A 16035-nucleotide genomic window follows, 5' to 3' on the forward strand; every position below is an offset into this window, starting at 1 on the left:
CTAGACTTCTTGAACTCTTAACTTCAGGATGTCCTTAAGGAGAAGTGGTCTGAAGTGTCACATTCCAGCAACAAATTCCTGTACTCCACCCTGCTATATAAGAAAAGGATTCAATTACCTTCAGGGGTAATATCAGCATTAGGCATGATTACTGACACCAGCCTCTTCCCAGACCCAATTCAAAGTGCTGGAGACCCTTCACACCTTGGGACCTTTCCTCACAAATGCCTACTCAGACCCTGAGATCATCCCCAGCCCTTCCTTGAGTGCCCCCCCCAAGGATGGTGCAGCAGGATTGCTGCAAGCGAAGGGCCCTTTTTGGTGGTGGTGGTGGAATGCCCACCCAAAAAAACTCTATCTGGTGCCCACTTTATTATTTTTGGTGCCAGGCAAATATTTTTAAAATGTGTTGGTTGATTGATTGATTATCCCAGTCATGCTGTGTGGTTTTAGCTCTGTAGATCCCCCCCCCCTATTTTATCTGGTTTGTTCTAATGATGGTTTCTCTTGCTGCATTTTTGCATTGTTATATTTTTCACTTGCCAGTTTTATTCCACGAGTGGCCTAAATAACTTTTCGTTATAGGCAGCCTAAAAATAAGGCAGGCAAATCTATCCAAAGTGGGTTGTTTTTTTGGTCTCTGTCTTTTTATCTGAGATGTTGTTACTTTTAAATGATGTCCACGTAAAATCAGGATTTCCTATCAGGGGGGAGCACATCCCTTGATTCTGTTTCATTGTTGGCTTATTGCTGTGAGAGCTTCCCCTTCTGTTCAGAGTGCTACCAGCACATGCAGAAGCACCGATAGTGTCGCCCTGTGGCAAGACAGAGAGCCCCAGTTTAGGAGGAATTTGGTTAACAAGGCAAGAAGAAGCAGCCCCTGGGGCACTCTAAAATGTAATTGCACCAATAATCATAAATTTTCTATTCTGCTGCTGGGTACATGCCTGCATAACTTAAAAAAATGGAATAAAAAAGGAGCTTGAAACTCAGTTAAATGCAGTGTGTTGCATTTAAACCCACAGGCTACACAGCTTAACCTGCAAAGGCTTGAAAATGGGGAGGTGTGTGTGTGTGTGTGTGTGTGTGTGTGTGTGTGTGTATCCACACCCATACACACACACACCCAAAAAACACATAAAGGCACAAATAAAAATATGAAATTTCTGAAGAATGAATGTAATTCTTTCCTCTCTTCCCCTTGCCCTCCCACCCTATCATCTTGAAGAGAGAGTGTGTGTAGTGGTGTAGTGGTTAAGAGCGGTAGACTCGTAATCTGGGGAGCCGGGTTCGCATCTCCACTCCTCCACATGCAGCTGCTGGGTGACCTTGGGCTAGTCACACTTCTCTGAAGTCTCTCAGCCCCACCTACCTCACAGGGTGTCTGTTGTGGGGGAGGAAGGGAAAGGAGTATGTTAGGTGCTTTGAGACTCCTTGGGGTAGTGATAAAGCGGGATATCAAATCCAAACTATTCTTCTTCTTCTTCTTCTTCTTCTTCTTCTTCTTCTTCTTCTTCTTCTTCTTCTTCTTCTTCTTCTTCTTCTTCTTCTTCTTCTTCTTCTTCTTCTTCTTCTTCTTCTTCTTCTTCTTCTTCTTCTTCTTCTTCTTCTTCTTCTTCTTCTTCTTCTTCTTCTTCTTCTTCTTCTTCTTCCATGTTGGAAGATTCAGGAAGACCAAAAAAACCCCAACCCATTTACTCTGCCCACCTTTCTTTCCACCTATTGCCTTAGGTTCCTTCTCCACAAAAGTTATAGCTATGGATCTAAAGATAACACAAATTCCATGTGATTCAAAGAAAAACTGGAGACTGTCACGTTTAAAAAGTATTGCTATGAAACTTTTTTTTTTTACTTCCATTATTCATTTTACTTCTCCCAATCATGGAGATGGGCAAGGAAGTATACAACCACAGAAATACTGGGATCTTGGTAAACCTTGAAACCAGCATCAATTCAAATTTATATAGGTCCACTTCCTGACATGGCACTTTATAAAGAACAGGTTTTGCAGGCTGCTGCTCCAGGAGCCTTACAGTCTATTCAGCTATGCCTCTGGCTTCTGACATTTCACATGGCATTCCTCACGTACCATCAAGCCTATTTCTGTGGTCATGAGGGCTAGCAGCTTGCTCTTTATACATATAAAATGTTTTGAGGCTCAGAAAGCTGAAATCTGTAATCACTTCCACAGTACAGTATGTGCTTTGGTATATGCACATTCCTAGTTATTGTTACTTTAGCTATCAATAAAAGGTCCTGTGGTCAAGCAGATATTTTGTACTGATACATTTGTTCAAGAGCTCTCATGCCAAGTTTGCTGACACGGCAGGCCACCTTTAAGTAGTTTGCTGGCAGTGGAGGGTGCTTCTCCCTGAAAGTTTCCTCTTTACACTTGATGCTACCAGCCTGTGGATACTTTCAAGGGAGTGTTCCTGGACCTAAAGGGACATACTTTCAAGTAGACGTGCATCAGAACAGGCTCCATGCCCTCTGTATCCTTGTGGAACTGGTTGCACTTCAGGAAATTCAGCCTGGGTTTATGCCTGTTATTGCACTAAGGTATTTATAATGTATTTTGCTTCCTGTGGGCAATAAAAAAAACACACAAATCTTTATCAGGGTGTATGTTGGCCAGCACAAACTGGGAGGCAAGCTCAGTTCACCAGAAGGTGGATGGGAGTGTGAATGGGATGGGAGGCGATTGATGAAAAGGGAAAACTTGGCTGACAATTTGTGGCCCTAGTGCAGGGGTCCCCAGACTTACCGGGCTTCGGGCCGGTGCCAGCCGCGCCGACCGCGCGGCGGGCCGGAGGGCGGGGGAGTGTGCGCCCGTGCGCATGCGCACACGCACACAGTCGAAAAAAATCGCCGGAAATCGCTTGTGCGCATGCGTATGGGCCTCCCCCGACCCAGAAGTGCATCGGAAATGACCTCTTCTGGGTCGGGAGAGGCCCATACGCATGCGCACAAAGGATTTTCGGCGATTTTTTGCCGATTTTGAAGATCGCCGCCACGCCGCGCGCTGTAAGAGCGGGCGGCGGCAGCGGGCAGCAGGGGTCGTCGCGGGCTGGATTGGGAGGCCAATTGGGCCGCATCCGGCCCGGGGGCCGTAGTTTGGGGACCCCTGCCCTAGTGTTTTTCAGGACTGCTTTTGATATTCTGTTTCTGCAGGCTGTGTACACACCATACGTTTAAAGCACATGTCTTTGCACAAAGAATCTTGGGAACTGTGGTTTCCCCCACCCCCACCCCCAGCACTACAATTCCCAAACTAGTTCCCAGGATTCTCTGGGGAAAGTTGTGTGCTTCACATGTGCTTCAAATGCATGGTGTGTAGGTAGCCTGGCCCCCTAAAACTCAGCAAGCAGGGCCTGAGCACATGAGGACGCTCCCTTCTTGTGGCTCCCAGAACACAGCAACTGGCATTCAGAAGACTGTGGAGACTCTAAAAGGAGGAAAGATTTAGCTTTCAAAAAGCTTCCCCCCCCCTTATAACTTGCCTTTGCCATTTTATTACTTTAATCATTTGTGCTCGCTATTTTAATATTCCTGTACAAAGTGCTTTGCGACTCTTTCCTGAAAAGCAGTATCTCAAAAATCAGAAATAAATGGGGAAATACTCCAGCTTTCTCGACTGTTTTCTAACCCTATTTCCTGCTGCTGAAAAGATGTGGTAACTGACAAATCGACAGGTAAGTTACTGTCTAGAAACAAATGCATCACATAATAATTAATTGACCTAGCATGTAAGGAGGTCAGTAGGAGGTTAAATGGACAACCACAGAAACCAGGGTAAAAATTTCTAAGACGGAAGGATATGCCCCACAGTTTCCACCTCAGGCTTGTTATGCGCCCCATTTTAGTATCTCACTGTGTCCTGTGTTGAAATAATCATAGGTGGCTTATTTAGCCTTCAAAGGGTAAATGGCAACTTCAAAGCTAAATGCTATACTATTCAAGCATTCAGAAACAAGTCTGGAGATTAAAGTATGTGAAAGAGGGGGTGGGTGGGTGGTTGCTGTTCACTTGTCTCTCTGGTCTCTCTCCCCAAATGCCATCTAAGATCACTTCCAGAAGGTCTGTTAATATAATCATAGAGTTGGAAGGGTTCCCAAGGGTCATCTAGTCCAACCCCCTGTAATGCATGAATCGCAACTCAAGAATCCCTGACAGGTGGCCATCCAACCTCAGCTCAAAACCCCCCAATGAAATAGACCCCCACCATCTCAAATGGTAAATTGGTTCCAAGTTAAGTTCTTATCATTAATAAATTCTTCCCAATGTTTGATCAGAATCACCTTTCTTATAATTTGGATCCATTGGTCCTACCTTTCAGTGCAGGAGAAAACAAGTACAGCATGTTCCTTCTTCCATGTGACAGCCCTTTAGATATTTGAAGATGGCTATCATATCTCCTCCCACTCTCCTCTTTTCCAGGTTAAATATACCATACCCAGGCCCCTCAACCATTCCTCATGAGGCTTGGTTTCTTGATCATCTGAGTCGCCCACCTCTGCACACATTCCAGCTTGTCAATATCCTTAAACTATGGTGCCCAGAAATGGACACAAGACTACAGGTGGGGCCTGACCGAGGTAGAATAGAGCAGTACTATAACCTCCCTTGATCTGGTCACTATATTTCTGTTGATGCAGCCTAGAATTGGATTTGGCTATTTTTGCTGATGCATCACACCACTGACTTGTGTTAAGCTTGTGGTCTACTAAGACCCCCTAGATCCTTTTCACATGTCCTACTGGCAAGCCAGGCGTACCCCATCTTATATTTGCACAGCTGGTTCTTCCTGCCTAAGTGCAGAACTTGACATTTGTCCCTATTGAAATTCATTTTGTTAGTTTGGGCCCAGTTCTCCAATCTGTTGAAGTCATCTTGAATCCTGTTTGGGGGGAGGTTAAATGATGTTGCATTAGACAAGTGTTTTCCCACGCTTTCCAACATATCTTCTCGACACTTTCCTCACAAAGTCCAGGTTTCTTGTTTGTTTTAGGGAGCAAGAGCTCCATGTCGGCTTTCATCACGCAACCTGAATTTGCCAGAATGCGACTCAATCCCATTGGAAAATAGTGCCCCTAGACTGCAATCCTTACCATGCCCATTCAGAAGTAAGTCCCACTGAAATCAAGTAAGCAGGGTTAGGATTGCAGCCTTACAAACCTACGCCTATGTGGAATGCCCTGAAGTCCCAGTATTTAAAGGTTTACTATGATCACAATCATTAAAATAATTTTCCCTTGGGTTATTTATTTAAAGACTCTGGTCGACCAAACCAGATGTTGCATGGCAGAAGCATATAACAGCATCCTGACTTTTAAAACAAATTATTTAATGAAAAGCAGCCGTAGAAGGCTGAAGCTGGGAGTGTTGAAATGGCGGCAGAGGGCTGCTTAAGTCTTTTTCCCTGACTGCTTTTTGTGTGATTAAACTCACTCCAGCTGCTTCTCCTGCTGTGCAAGGTAAAAACGCATGGGGTGTGTGTGCTTGGGTGGGGAAAGCAGCAAACCCTCTGCTTCCAATTGCATATACACACCCCTATGTTCCAGCTGGTTTTCACTTTTAAAAACAACCCTGTGAGACTCCTGGACCTGCCTGCCTTGTAATGCAGTGTTTCCCAACCAGTGTGCCTCCAGATGTTTTGGGACTACAACTCCCATCATTCCTGACCACTGGTCTTGCTAGCTAGGGATGATGGGAGTTGTAGTCCCAAAACATCTGGAGGCACACTGGTTGGGAAACACCGTTGTAATGTATAATTTGGACCTGATTTGCTTCCACAGGAGGGTTATATGTTCAGCTGGAAGATAAAATGTGGAATTCTAAATAGGCAGTGGGGATGAGAGAATGTGTCAATTTCAGTCTCTCATTTTCAGTTCAGTTCTCTACATTTTCACGATTCCCATTTGCAGTTGGGGGGGGGGAGAGAGTTCTCATGAAAATTCATGATCATTTTTGTGCAAACTTTCCCCCATATACACATTTTGTGGGCAATTTTCCCTTACAAAGCTTTGTACAAGGCAAATTTTCCCAAATACAGTGCATTTATATATGTAACTTTCACTACTAGATGCATTTACATGCAAACTTTTACCCTAGTACAGGCATCCCCAAACTTCGGCCCTCCAGATGTTTTGGACTACAATTCCCATCATCCCTGACCACTGGTCCTGTTAGCTAGAGATGATGGGAGTTGTAGGCCAAAACATCTGGAGGGCCACAGTTTGGCGATGCCTGCCCTAGTATATGCATTTTTGTACACACTGCTTGGCTGGAGGACAGTGTTGTGAAGTTCAAAGAGGCGCACATTTTGAAAGGCTGGTGTGGTGTGTTTCAGTTCTTGTGTTTCATAAAGTGTGAATTAGATAGGTTTGCCCTTAGATGCAAAGTGAATCTTCCTCATCCCTAATTGCTGGAAATTGAGGGAAACTGATAAAACTGGAGAGGATCCAGAGGATGGAACAAAGATAAGAAAGCGTTTAAGAATAAAACATACATGCAATTTTTCCAAGGACACAACAGGCTTTTGTAAGATGAAGAGAGAGGAAAGTACATCAAAGGCAGAGATGATGTAGTAGGGTAATTATCTCCCATTACTGCAGGTAGGGCAACAGGTCACTGATTTAAGTGGCAATGTGTTGGTTTTCTTTAGAGGGGGAGGTTTGTACAGAAGGTATAATAAAATTTGAGTAAGAAATGATTGCTATCGTGACTCCCAACTGGCCGTATGGTTTGTCTGGGGGAGACTCTTTGTGAATAGGGAGAGAAACAGGCCCAGGATTTTTTTCTATGACACATCCAGGAATTTTGAGCTTGGGTTCTTCATTTACTATATTTATTATAGGTTTCCTTTGGTTGTTTACATTTTGTAACAACGTTTTGCCATTTATGAAAAAAGGGGAAAGCGGAAAATAAGCATCCAAGTACAATCTCTTTCATTTTATCCTTGCCTTGTTCCCAATTTGCCTGCCTCAAAGCTAGCTTTCATCTTCCATGGGACCTATCTGTCATGGTTCGCCAACACATGCACCCACGGAGGCATTCTTTGTACCTGTGTGCCCACCCCCAGCTGAAATCAGGATTGAATTGGGTCGTCGTCATCCCCCAGCGTAATTGTAGTGTGGGAGGGCATGCCAAAAATGCTCCCCCTTTTGAGGTTAGGCTTAAAATAATTCTACAAATTCTGAAACCAAATTTCAGCGTGGGGGGCAGGACGGGACCTTGTGGGCGCCAGGCGCCAACAGGCTCCCCCCCCCCAAGCCTAATTGCTGTGTGTGTTCTTCAGTGAAGGTTTATCTTCGTAGAAACTAGAGCTGGGGAGGTGAATTTAACTCCTGCTTCTTTAGCTGTAGCCTCTAGGAAGATCTATCAAACCCCATGTTTGGGGGGGGGGGTAGGGAAGCAAACCCTTTGCCCCGCAAACTAATTTCTGGCAAGGAGAGTTAATGTCCATGCATGTGTGTGGTTTTGATACATACGTATGGTAGTTGTCATGCGTGCCGTGTGTGTATACACATTTGTGTGTGGTCATAGTGTATGCATGGTGACTATGAGTTTCTCTGGTTTGCATATGTGCCCACAACAGGCTCATAAAAGTTGACAACTCCCAACCATACACACTTATGAAAAACTGGAAGGGTGCAGCAGTTTCCAAGGCTTATAGCTGGGAAATGATTCCATGGACTACTGTATTTTTCCGTGTATAAGCAACCCCAAATTAAGGAAATGGTGTTAAGCTTTTGGGGGGGGGGTTGCCCAGAGTTGTTGAGCTTTTTTGGGGGGGATTACCGACAAATGCTGACTTGCCTGACCACCACTGCCAATCACATGCCACAAATCGTTTGCCCGCTTGCCGCCAGCAGTCGCCAACCACCCACCCAATTGCCGCAGCGGCCGCCAATTGTCAGCAGGCCTTGCCACAGCCAACAATCACTGCTGAAAATCTCCTGCTTGCGGCTGCCACCAATTGCCCGTCCCCCCTCTGCAATATCCGTGTATAAGACGACCCCCAATTTTTAACGTTTTTGAATAATAAAAAACATCGTCTTATACACCGGAAAATACAGTACTGTATTTGAAACTTGGCAGTGTAGAATATGCAAGTTTGAGGTTATTTCATGCTGAATTTGGGGTAAAAAGGATAAGAAAGGGCTTATTCCAAGCAAGTTAAACACATGACAAGTGACTTTGGAAAGCTGCCCAGCGGTGTGCTTTATTCTTCCGTAGATTCTGCTGGGGTTCTGAGGAAAAGATTTCTCTGTTTGTACTGCATCTTTTATGAAATTGTTTGTGCTAAGTCAAGGGGAACATCTAGTATGTGCCATTGCCCATGAGTCTTGTACTGCGTTTGTAGCTTCACTTAAGAAGGCATTTTTTGTGGCCAAGTTTTCACCCATCTGCCATAAAAATCTCTTTGACACAGAGACCTTAAAAAAAAACAAGAACTGGGGGTGGGTGGGAACCTATTTTAAGAACTAGTTATCATTTAACTTTGAGTGGCTAATATTTCATTCTAGGGACATGGCGTAATAGGAACATCAAGAGGCTGAGATCTTGCAGGTGGTGATCAAGATAAAAATGGGTTTCAAGTATAATGAAAGGATGGTGAGATGAGCTTTTGCTCAAGAGGGAGAGAAGATGGACACATCTCAATCTATTCCAAAAGCTGCAATGGAGATGAAGAATAACTGTCACCCATTACTGGAGGTAGGACATGAGGCAAGTTGATGCAAGTAGCAGGTTGGTCGTTTCATTACAGGCTGGCTTGAGAGGCAGCGGAATGGGAGTAGGGAAAATGTCACCTTTTGCCTTCCGTCTTCAGGAGCTTACTGAGTTCTTGGAGAACAAGTAGTTCTTACAGAGTCTATGGAGGGAAAGGAGAACCATGATACTAAGAGACTGTGAGCAGGAGGAAAGGGGGCAGCAGGCTGCCTGAACTATGGAGAAATTTGATGCTATATAAATGGAGGTCTAGAAGCTGAGATTAAGCACTGAAGAGTGCATGAGGATTACTTTGTGGTGCTTGAGTTTTCATAAGGGAGCCATTTTGTTGGTCTCTATTTAACTATTCCATACTACAGTGGAACGGGGAAGGACCCACAATAAGAGGGGCCATACCAGCTGGCTCACTGGAGAAGTTTCCCAAGTGTCACCATTTTCTATTAACAGGCATTCTGAATATAATTGAGGTTTCTTGATCCAGATCTCCCCATGAGGCAGGAGGAGGTAAGAGACCTCAACTTGTAGGTGGAAAATGTTGTTACTTGGCGACCAGGGTGCCATCGTTGAAAGCTTCCCCCTTTCTTTAGCTAAATACAAACACACGCAATGCCCTGCCAGTAGAAAACTACTGTAATACGAGAAGGAAAAGGTCCTAGCCCCTTCTGCTAGTTTTCTCCTTGCAAGCGTTTGCTTATTTAAGATAGCAGAGTTCCCCCACTTCATTTTGCTGTACTCCTAGACACAGATCAGGCAACCCAGAGCCACCTCAGCCACGTTGAGGAGGTTAATATTTAATAGAGTCGGTTCAATCCCGTTGGCCGCCGGGAGACGAACATGCCGGGCCGCTCGCGGGATCAGCCCTCCGTTGTGTCAGTACCTCTCGAGGTAACTGCGGGGCGACTGGGCTTCCAAGCAACGGGGGAAGAAACAGCGCCCACCGGCTAGGTTCGCCTGCTTGGACCATGCTGTCTGCAGGGACAGTGGCCGGCCTCGCTCCAAGCTGCAGAGCAGCCTAGGCCACGGCGAAGCCCTTCTCCGTAGAGGCTGGCCGTGCGTAAAACGGCCGGGGGAGATCGATTCTTTTGCGCAAACGCCCCGCGCCATGGGCGCCACTCCCCGGGCCAGGGGCCTTTGGAAAGCCAAGGGCTGGAGCCAAACCGACCGCAGGTCGAAGCCTGACCTCGCACACGTGGAAGCCGCATGCCGTGCTCGGAGAGACTGCGAGCGGCCTCGCCCACTACCCCACCGACGAAGCTTTCACAAGAGGCCCCGACGGCAGGTTCAGCCGGAAACCTCGGAGAAGAAGCCACAGCCTGCAGCCCCACGTCTCCCCACGGAGCGCGCGGTTTTGGAGTCGAGGAACTCGGAGGGAAGGGATTTGCCGGCGCTCCCTCCAGAGGGTCTGACTTCCTGCGGGGTTGAGCTCTCTCCCACCCTGCAAGCTTGGGAGGGATCGAGAGAGAAATCTTGCCGGTCCCCTCGGAGGGCGAGAAGCTCCCACCTGCTTTTCGGGCGGGAAGCGCCGTGTGCCTGGTGGCGCATTTCCCAGCGCCTGCTTTTACGCACTAGAGGGAAAGAGGGAGGAGAAAGTTAGTTTCATCATCGCTTCGAAGTGCGCGGCAGAGTTATAAAAACGGCACGCTCTGCGCTCTTTCGCCCGGGCAGCTTTCCGTACTGGCTCGCGGGGAGGTTGCGAAGAAGGCAGCCACCTGAGCGAGGCTGTTCACGAGCGCGGGCAACGCGGGACGGGCTGCTGACGCTCCGGGCTAACTCGCCCTTTGTCTCCCGAGGAGCCGCCGGATCGCGCCGAGGAGCAGACCATGGGGATGGCGCCGGAAAACGGCAAAGCTCCCAGGATTGGGAACACCTGCTCCGCGAGTGTCTTCTGTAACATCAAGGTAAGGGGCCCCCTGGTGCAGCTTTGCTGCTTAGGGGATGGTGCAATGGGTTGCTTTTCATTCATTCCTTTGAATGAAACTGTGTGTATTTTTATGTTGGGGCTTTTTTTGAGTTCGGCTTCTGCAGCGCACAAGTACTGCCAGTCAGTCCGACTCCCGCTGGCAAGGAAGCGCTTGCTCTCAGAGCGACCTCCGAGCGCATTTAGGTAGAGACTGGACCGGGTTCATCTCGTGGTCGTGGATTCCATTGACAGCATTCTGTTTCAGATTTAAATTCCCAGAGTTGGAGGCAATCCTGTGCCCACTTACCTGGGAGTAAATCCCATTGAACTAGGTGGAATGTAATCCTGAGCAGCCCTGCATAGGATTGCACGGTTGAGACTGCAATACTGTTTGCATTGTACTGAGCAAACCTAACTATAGGAAAAACATGTAAATTGCACCCATATTAAGTTACCCTATTCCAAACTCTGGGAGGAATTTGACCTGCAATTCTCTTTTTGCCAGCTAAGTTCTGTTGACTTGCCAGGTCATGAGATGGATTGAAAGGGATTTGGAATAGCCTCTCCTTGCCCTGTCCCATCCCTGCCACACACCCTTTTTTGGATTTAAACCAGCATAAATTATGTTGATTTAAATTCCACTGGTTGAACTGCAGGTTTGGATTGTGTGTAAGCCTCATTGAATTACTTATGGGTGAACATGGATAGGACTGGAATAAGGGTGCAGTTCTAAGCACACTTACTTGGAAGTAAGCCTCGCTGAAGTGAACACAGTAGGACATATCTCTGAATAAACTTGCATAGGGTTGTGCTATTATTTTGCAGTCCTGTGACACTTACTTGAAGTAAATGCTAAATAACAATTATTTTTTAGTTTAACAAACATTGAATATATTGCTCCGGTTGCAACACACTCTGGATAGGGGTCATAAAGTGGCATATGAATTTTCCATTGTACCTGTAATCAACATTTATAGTGCTCTCCTCTCCTCATTGACAAATGTCTGGCTTTATTTACCTGCACCTGAGTGCTTTCACCCCAATCCACAGATTTGTTAACCTGGAAATACCATAAGTGGGAATTGATTTTTTAATTCAAAGACCATGTCTTGGATGGTGCTGTAAATAATTGCTTCTCCTCTGGAGTGGAAGCCATCCTTACTTTTGCCATCTGGAAATCTTGGTGTTGGTGTTTTAATCCTCCCTCTTTTACCTCTCCTCTCCCCTCCCCTTATTGGAGATGATACTCTGCAAATGGGTGAATGTTTTCTCTTGAACATGTGTGCATTTCCCCGCCTCATATATGAGTAATAATGACACTCAGAAGTAAGTAGCGGTCATTGTTGCATGCTGTTGCCTATCCAGAAGATTGCCGAAGTGCTGAAGGATGCTGTCTTTGCAGAGGACAGTCTGGCTTAGCAACATATTCCTCTTGCTGGGAGAAGCAGGGCAGCTGCTAACCAGCTGGGGGAAGAAGTATAGCATCTGATCCCCTTCCTTAGCAGTTGGTGGCCACCAAGGAAGTTCAGAAATGAGAAAAGGGAATAAAAGAGAAGCACAATGGCTTTATCAAATGGGAGGTCTTAATACAGTGCTGTGGGGCATGCTATGTTGAGTGCATGTTTTGCACTTGTGTATTTTTTTGTAACCGAAAAAAATAGGAGCTATATGGGGCAATCTGATTTGGGACCATGCTGTGGATAGGGAATTCTAGGCTCTGGGCATGGTGATCTTATGTCTGGGGGGGGTCACCCTCTTTAGTTGGGAATGTGTACTATTTGGTTTACTGCTGCATTAGGGGGCCTTCCTGATTATTCTGCTGAATGGAGACCAGGTCTTTTGCCCCAAAGTCCTGCCTTGATGGCACCACTTATGAGAGCAGGAGGGAGTTAACCCTCTCTTACGCATTATAGTCCTGGTGAAAATTGCTCCCTTGGGTGCTGTTTACATGGGGAGGAAAACTGGTACTGGTGCAGTTAGCAGCTCCCCCCTGGGGGGCAAATAGATCACAAAACAGGGAGGGGGGATTAAGTGCTTCCATATTGCCCCCCATGGCCCTTGTCTGGATCTTTCCCCCACCATTTTGAGGGCACAAGTGCAACCCATGCATGTAATGTAGCGCATGTAGTTTGGCACCACTGCAGCCAGATGCATGCATATATCAACAGAAAGCACCAATAAATGATCATTTTTGATTGATTGATTGATGGGACTTGCTCCGAGTGAGCGCTCATAGTTTTGCAGCTTTAGAACTCAATCCTATAGCATCTTTCTTGACCTTTCTTGAGTGGGAGAGCTCTGGAGAGAGAGAAAAGTACCTTTAACTAGGCAAACTTTCCCAAGAGGGAAACTGTTTCAAGAGGAGACTTCCAGTTTGTATGAATAAAGGATGCAGATAAGAAAAGAAAAAAGTCCTGGTGGGAGGAAAAAGGGTTTCAAGGGAAACTGTTGGGATTAGTAGCATAATCCCAAATGAGAGTGGAGGGATAGAAACCTGTTTAGATTGAGAGCTCTTTGGATAGTGATGAAATTGCTGTAAGCTTCCCTATCCAGGGACAGAGTTGGGTGCAGATAAATAAACACTTGTCATCTTAGGGAACTGGGTGTAAATACATTGCAAATGCCCAGAGAAGCACAATCCTATATTTCCTTCCTTGAATGGCACAACAACGGGGACATATTTTTCCAATGAGTCTCACTTGCACATTCCAGAGCTGGTGAAGAGGTGGAGGCAGTTGTATGTTGGCCACTAACATTATGCAACTTTGCTGTTTACACTCTTGACAGTAGCATTGCAGAAATGGTTTTTATCAGTGTTCCCATAATAAATGTGAGGTTTCATGAGGCAGGCTAGTCGATTATAAGTGCTTTGGCTGGCTCAGGGCGTGCATGGAGGAAAGCCCTCAAGTGAGAACAAATATTCCCTGCCTTGAATTTTTCTGGTTCAAAAGCAAACACACTTGACCTTTTTCCTCCCTTCCCATTCTTAGATTTGGGATTGGCCCTACAAAGTGAGCATACTGGTATGCTTACCTAGGATGACTCTCTGTAGGGAGAGCACCTTTAATCATTAATATTAATATTAATAACATCAATAAATGTATTGCCAGTCCTTCACCAGCGCCAAGTCGCAGGGTAGTTTACAAGAATTCAGTATTAAAACCAGTTACAATAAATTACAGTCATGGGAATAGGGTGGGTCCTGAACACACACTTTTCAAGTGTCAAAGGGCAGGGGAAAGAGGTGTGTTTTCAGCATTTTATTGTTATTGTTATTATTACTGCTTTCTGTTTTTAAGGGGGAAATATTCAAAGCTGTTTATAGCCTAAATTAAAATATCAAATTAAACAATCCAGAATAAAATGTTTAAAAGTCAAATAAAAAGTATACATTCAAAGCAACATGTTTAACAGGGAACTCAAATATTATCTTAAAAGATTTCAAAATAAAACATTACAAAGGAGGTCAAGTACAGAATACACATTTAACGTAGCACAAAAACGTTAACAAAAAAGCAATTATCCTAAACATTTCAAAAGAAAACGTTATCAAAGGAAGTCAAGTATAGAATGCACATGTAAAGTAGCATAATTAACAAGAGGATAAAATGTTATCACAAGTATAGAAAATACCTACTGCCGTTGCTGCAAATCGTCCCAATGACGGTTCATGGCAGGCGGCTGCTGTGGAAGCTCAGGCTTGATGACCTGGGTCTACACTAAGACACAGCCTTTTGCAGAAAGCTGCATAGTATCAGGAGAATCACTCTGGGGAAGGGAATTCCACAGCTTAGGGGCTGCCATGGAGAACGGCCTCTCTCAGGCCACCACTATCCCAAACTACTTACCCTACCAGGTCAAATGAGTTTGCTTTGCGTCTGATGCAAATCTTCTACACAGGGCCTCTTGAGCTAACCCTGTGCTCTGTGATTGAACAACACCATGGTCTTTGTAAAATGATTTAGAACCCGAGCAAAGCTTGTAGCACCAAGCCAGTATTAAACCTGGACAAGAAGTTTGTAAATAAACGTACGTTTGCCACGAGCCTCCTAGTCAGTCGCTTGCTGTTTCACAAGACCTTCAGCTGCAGTGGGTTTATCTGTTACCTTTGCATTTATTGTTGCTGCATTTTTATCTTGCCCTCCCCCCAAGTATCTCATACATAGTTCTTTCCTCTCCCCATTTTGTCCCCAGAACAAGGCTTTGAGCTAGATCAGATTGAGAGTGTTGCGAGAAAACGATAGGCCGGAGATCACCCTGTGAGCTTTGTAGATGAGTGGGCATTTGAACCCGAGCCCCCCTGGTTCTAATCCAACTTTCTGCCTACCATGCTGGTTTATCTGGACCTTGATCCCCATGGATTTTATATGAAGGTGGGGTGGAGGAACCTTTTTCAGCAAGAGGACCACATCCCATCATGGTGAACCCCCCAGAGGGTCGCATGCCAGTGGCAAAAACTGGTCAAAGGGTGGGTGTGATCCTGTGATCCATACCTTTTGTACAGTAGGCTGCATTGCATCCAAGCTTCTGCATAGTCACCCATGTACACGCCCCACACACTTCTCTCCATGAACCGTCCAGGCAAGCAGGTTAAGGACACATTTCAGCCAGGCAAAGGCACTTGGGGAAGCCAAGAGGCTGGACTGCTGAGGAGGTGTAGCCTCGGGGAAGCAGGCTTGCCTTCCCCCCCGGCTTGAGGTTCCCCACTCCTGTTCTATACCCACTCAATTTGTAGAAACTTCACGCTGTCATTTCTGAATGGGGTCATACGGTAGTCACCTTTCAAATCCCACAGCAGTTGTGTTTCTCCACAGTTTTGTGTGTGCCTGCACATGTGGAACCATGATATTTAGTCTGGCAGCAGGACCACTGTAGAAATTCATTAGTATCCATTAGCCAGCGTCCTATATTTGAAGCCTTCCCTGGTTTCCCATCGTAAGGACGAACACTGATGTTGGCACAATGGTGATTTTGTTACCTTTTGTCATTGTGTTCCATTGGCATGGCAAGTTTGCTTGGGATGGGTTCTCTCCACCCGGCAATCTGTTTGCTTGCAAGCCAAACGGATGGAGAGCGGCAGTCCCGTGTTCCTCTCCGTTATGGCAACAAGGCAGCCCTGCCCCTGGCGGGATGATGCCTGTGTGGAGCTGAGGTTTAGTCCTCACTTTGTCATTCCCATGCGAGAGCTGGAGCAGTGCCAAGACCCTACCTGCGCAGGCTGTGCCAGAGAAACTAAACAAGCGGCGTTACTTTCATAAGCTCAAGGCATTTCTCTGTTAAATATACACCCTTCAAGCTCTGGTCTGTCGGCACAAGATAATGGAGCTCCTGTTTGTTTTAGGGCACGGTGTTTACAGAATGCCTTTCTCAAAAGTTACTCCAGAAATAACAAACAGCAGCCT

At 45.9% G+C, this 16035-nt stretch overlaps 1 protein-coding gene across 6 annotated transcripts in view; it reads left to right on the forward strand.

Annotated features, from left to right (window-relative positions):
* The first annotated feature begins 8517 nt into the window (after positions 1-8517).
* SLCO2A1 (solute carrier organic anion transporter family member 2A1) overlaps positions 8518-16035 on the forward strand; it is a 58596-nt gene continuing 51078 nt past the window's right edge. For 2 of the 6 annotated variants that reach the window (XM_088670756.1, XM_088670757.1), the window contains exons 1-2: positions 8519-8730; positions 10524-10631. In XM_088670756.1, the coding sequence (XP_088526882.1) occupies positions 8650-8730; positions 10524-10631 (189 nt within the window). In that variant the 5' untranslated portion in view covers positions 8519-8649. Of the gene's footprint in view, positions 8731-10398; positions 10632-16035 lie in introns of all 6 variants that reach the window. The other 4 variants (XM_088670758.1, XM_035132882.3, XM_035132883.3 and 1 more) reach the window with 4 other exon arrangements.

This window comes from Zootoca vivipara, chromosome 5, assembly GCF_965207765.1.
Source record: "Zootoca vivipara chromosome 5, rZooViv2.hap1.1, whole genome shotgun sequence".
Taxonomy (NCBI): Eukaryota; Metazoa; Chordata; class Lepidosauria; order Squamata; family Lacertidae; genus Zootoca; species Zootoca vivipara.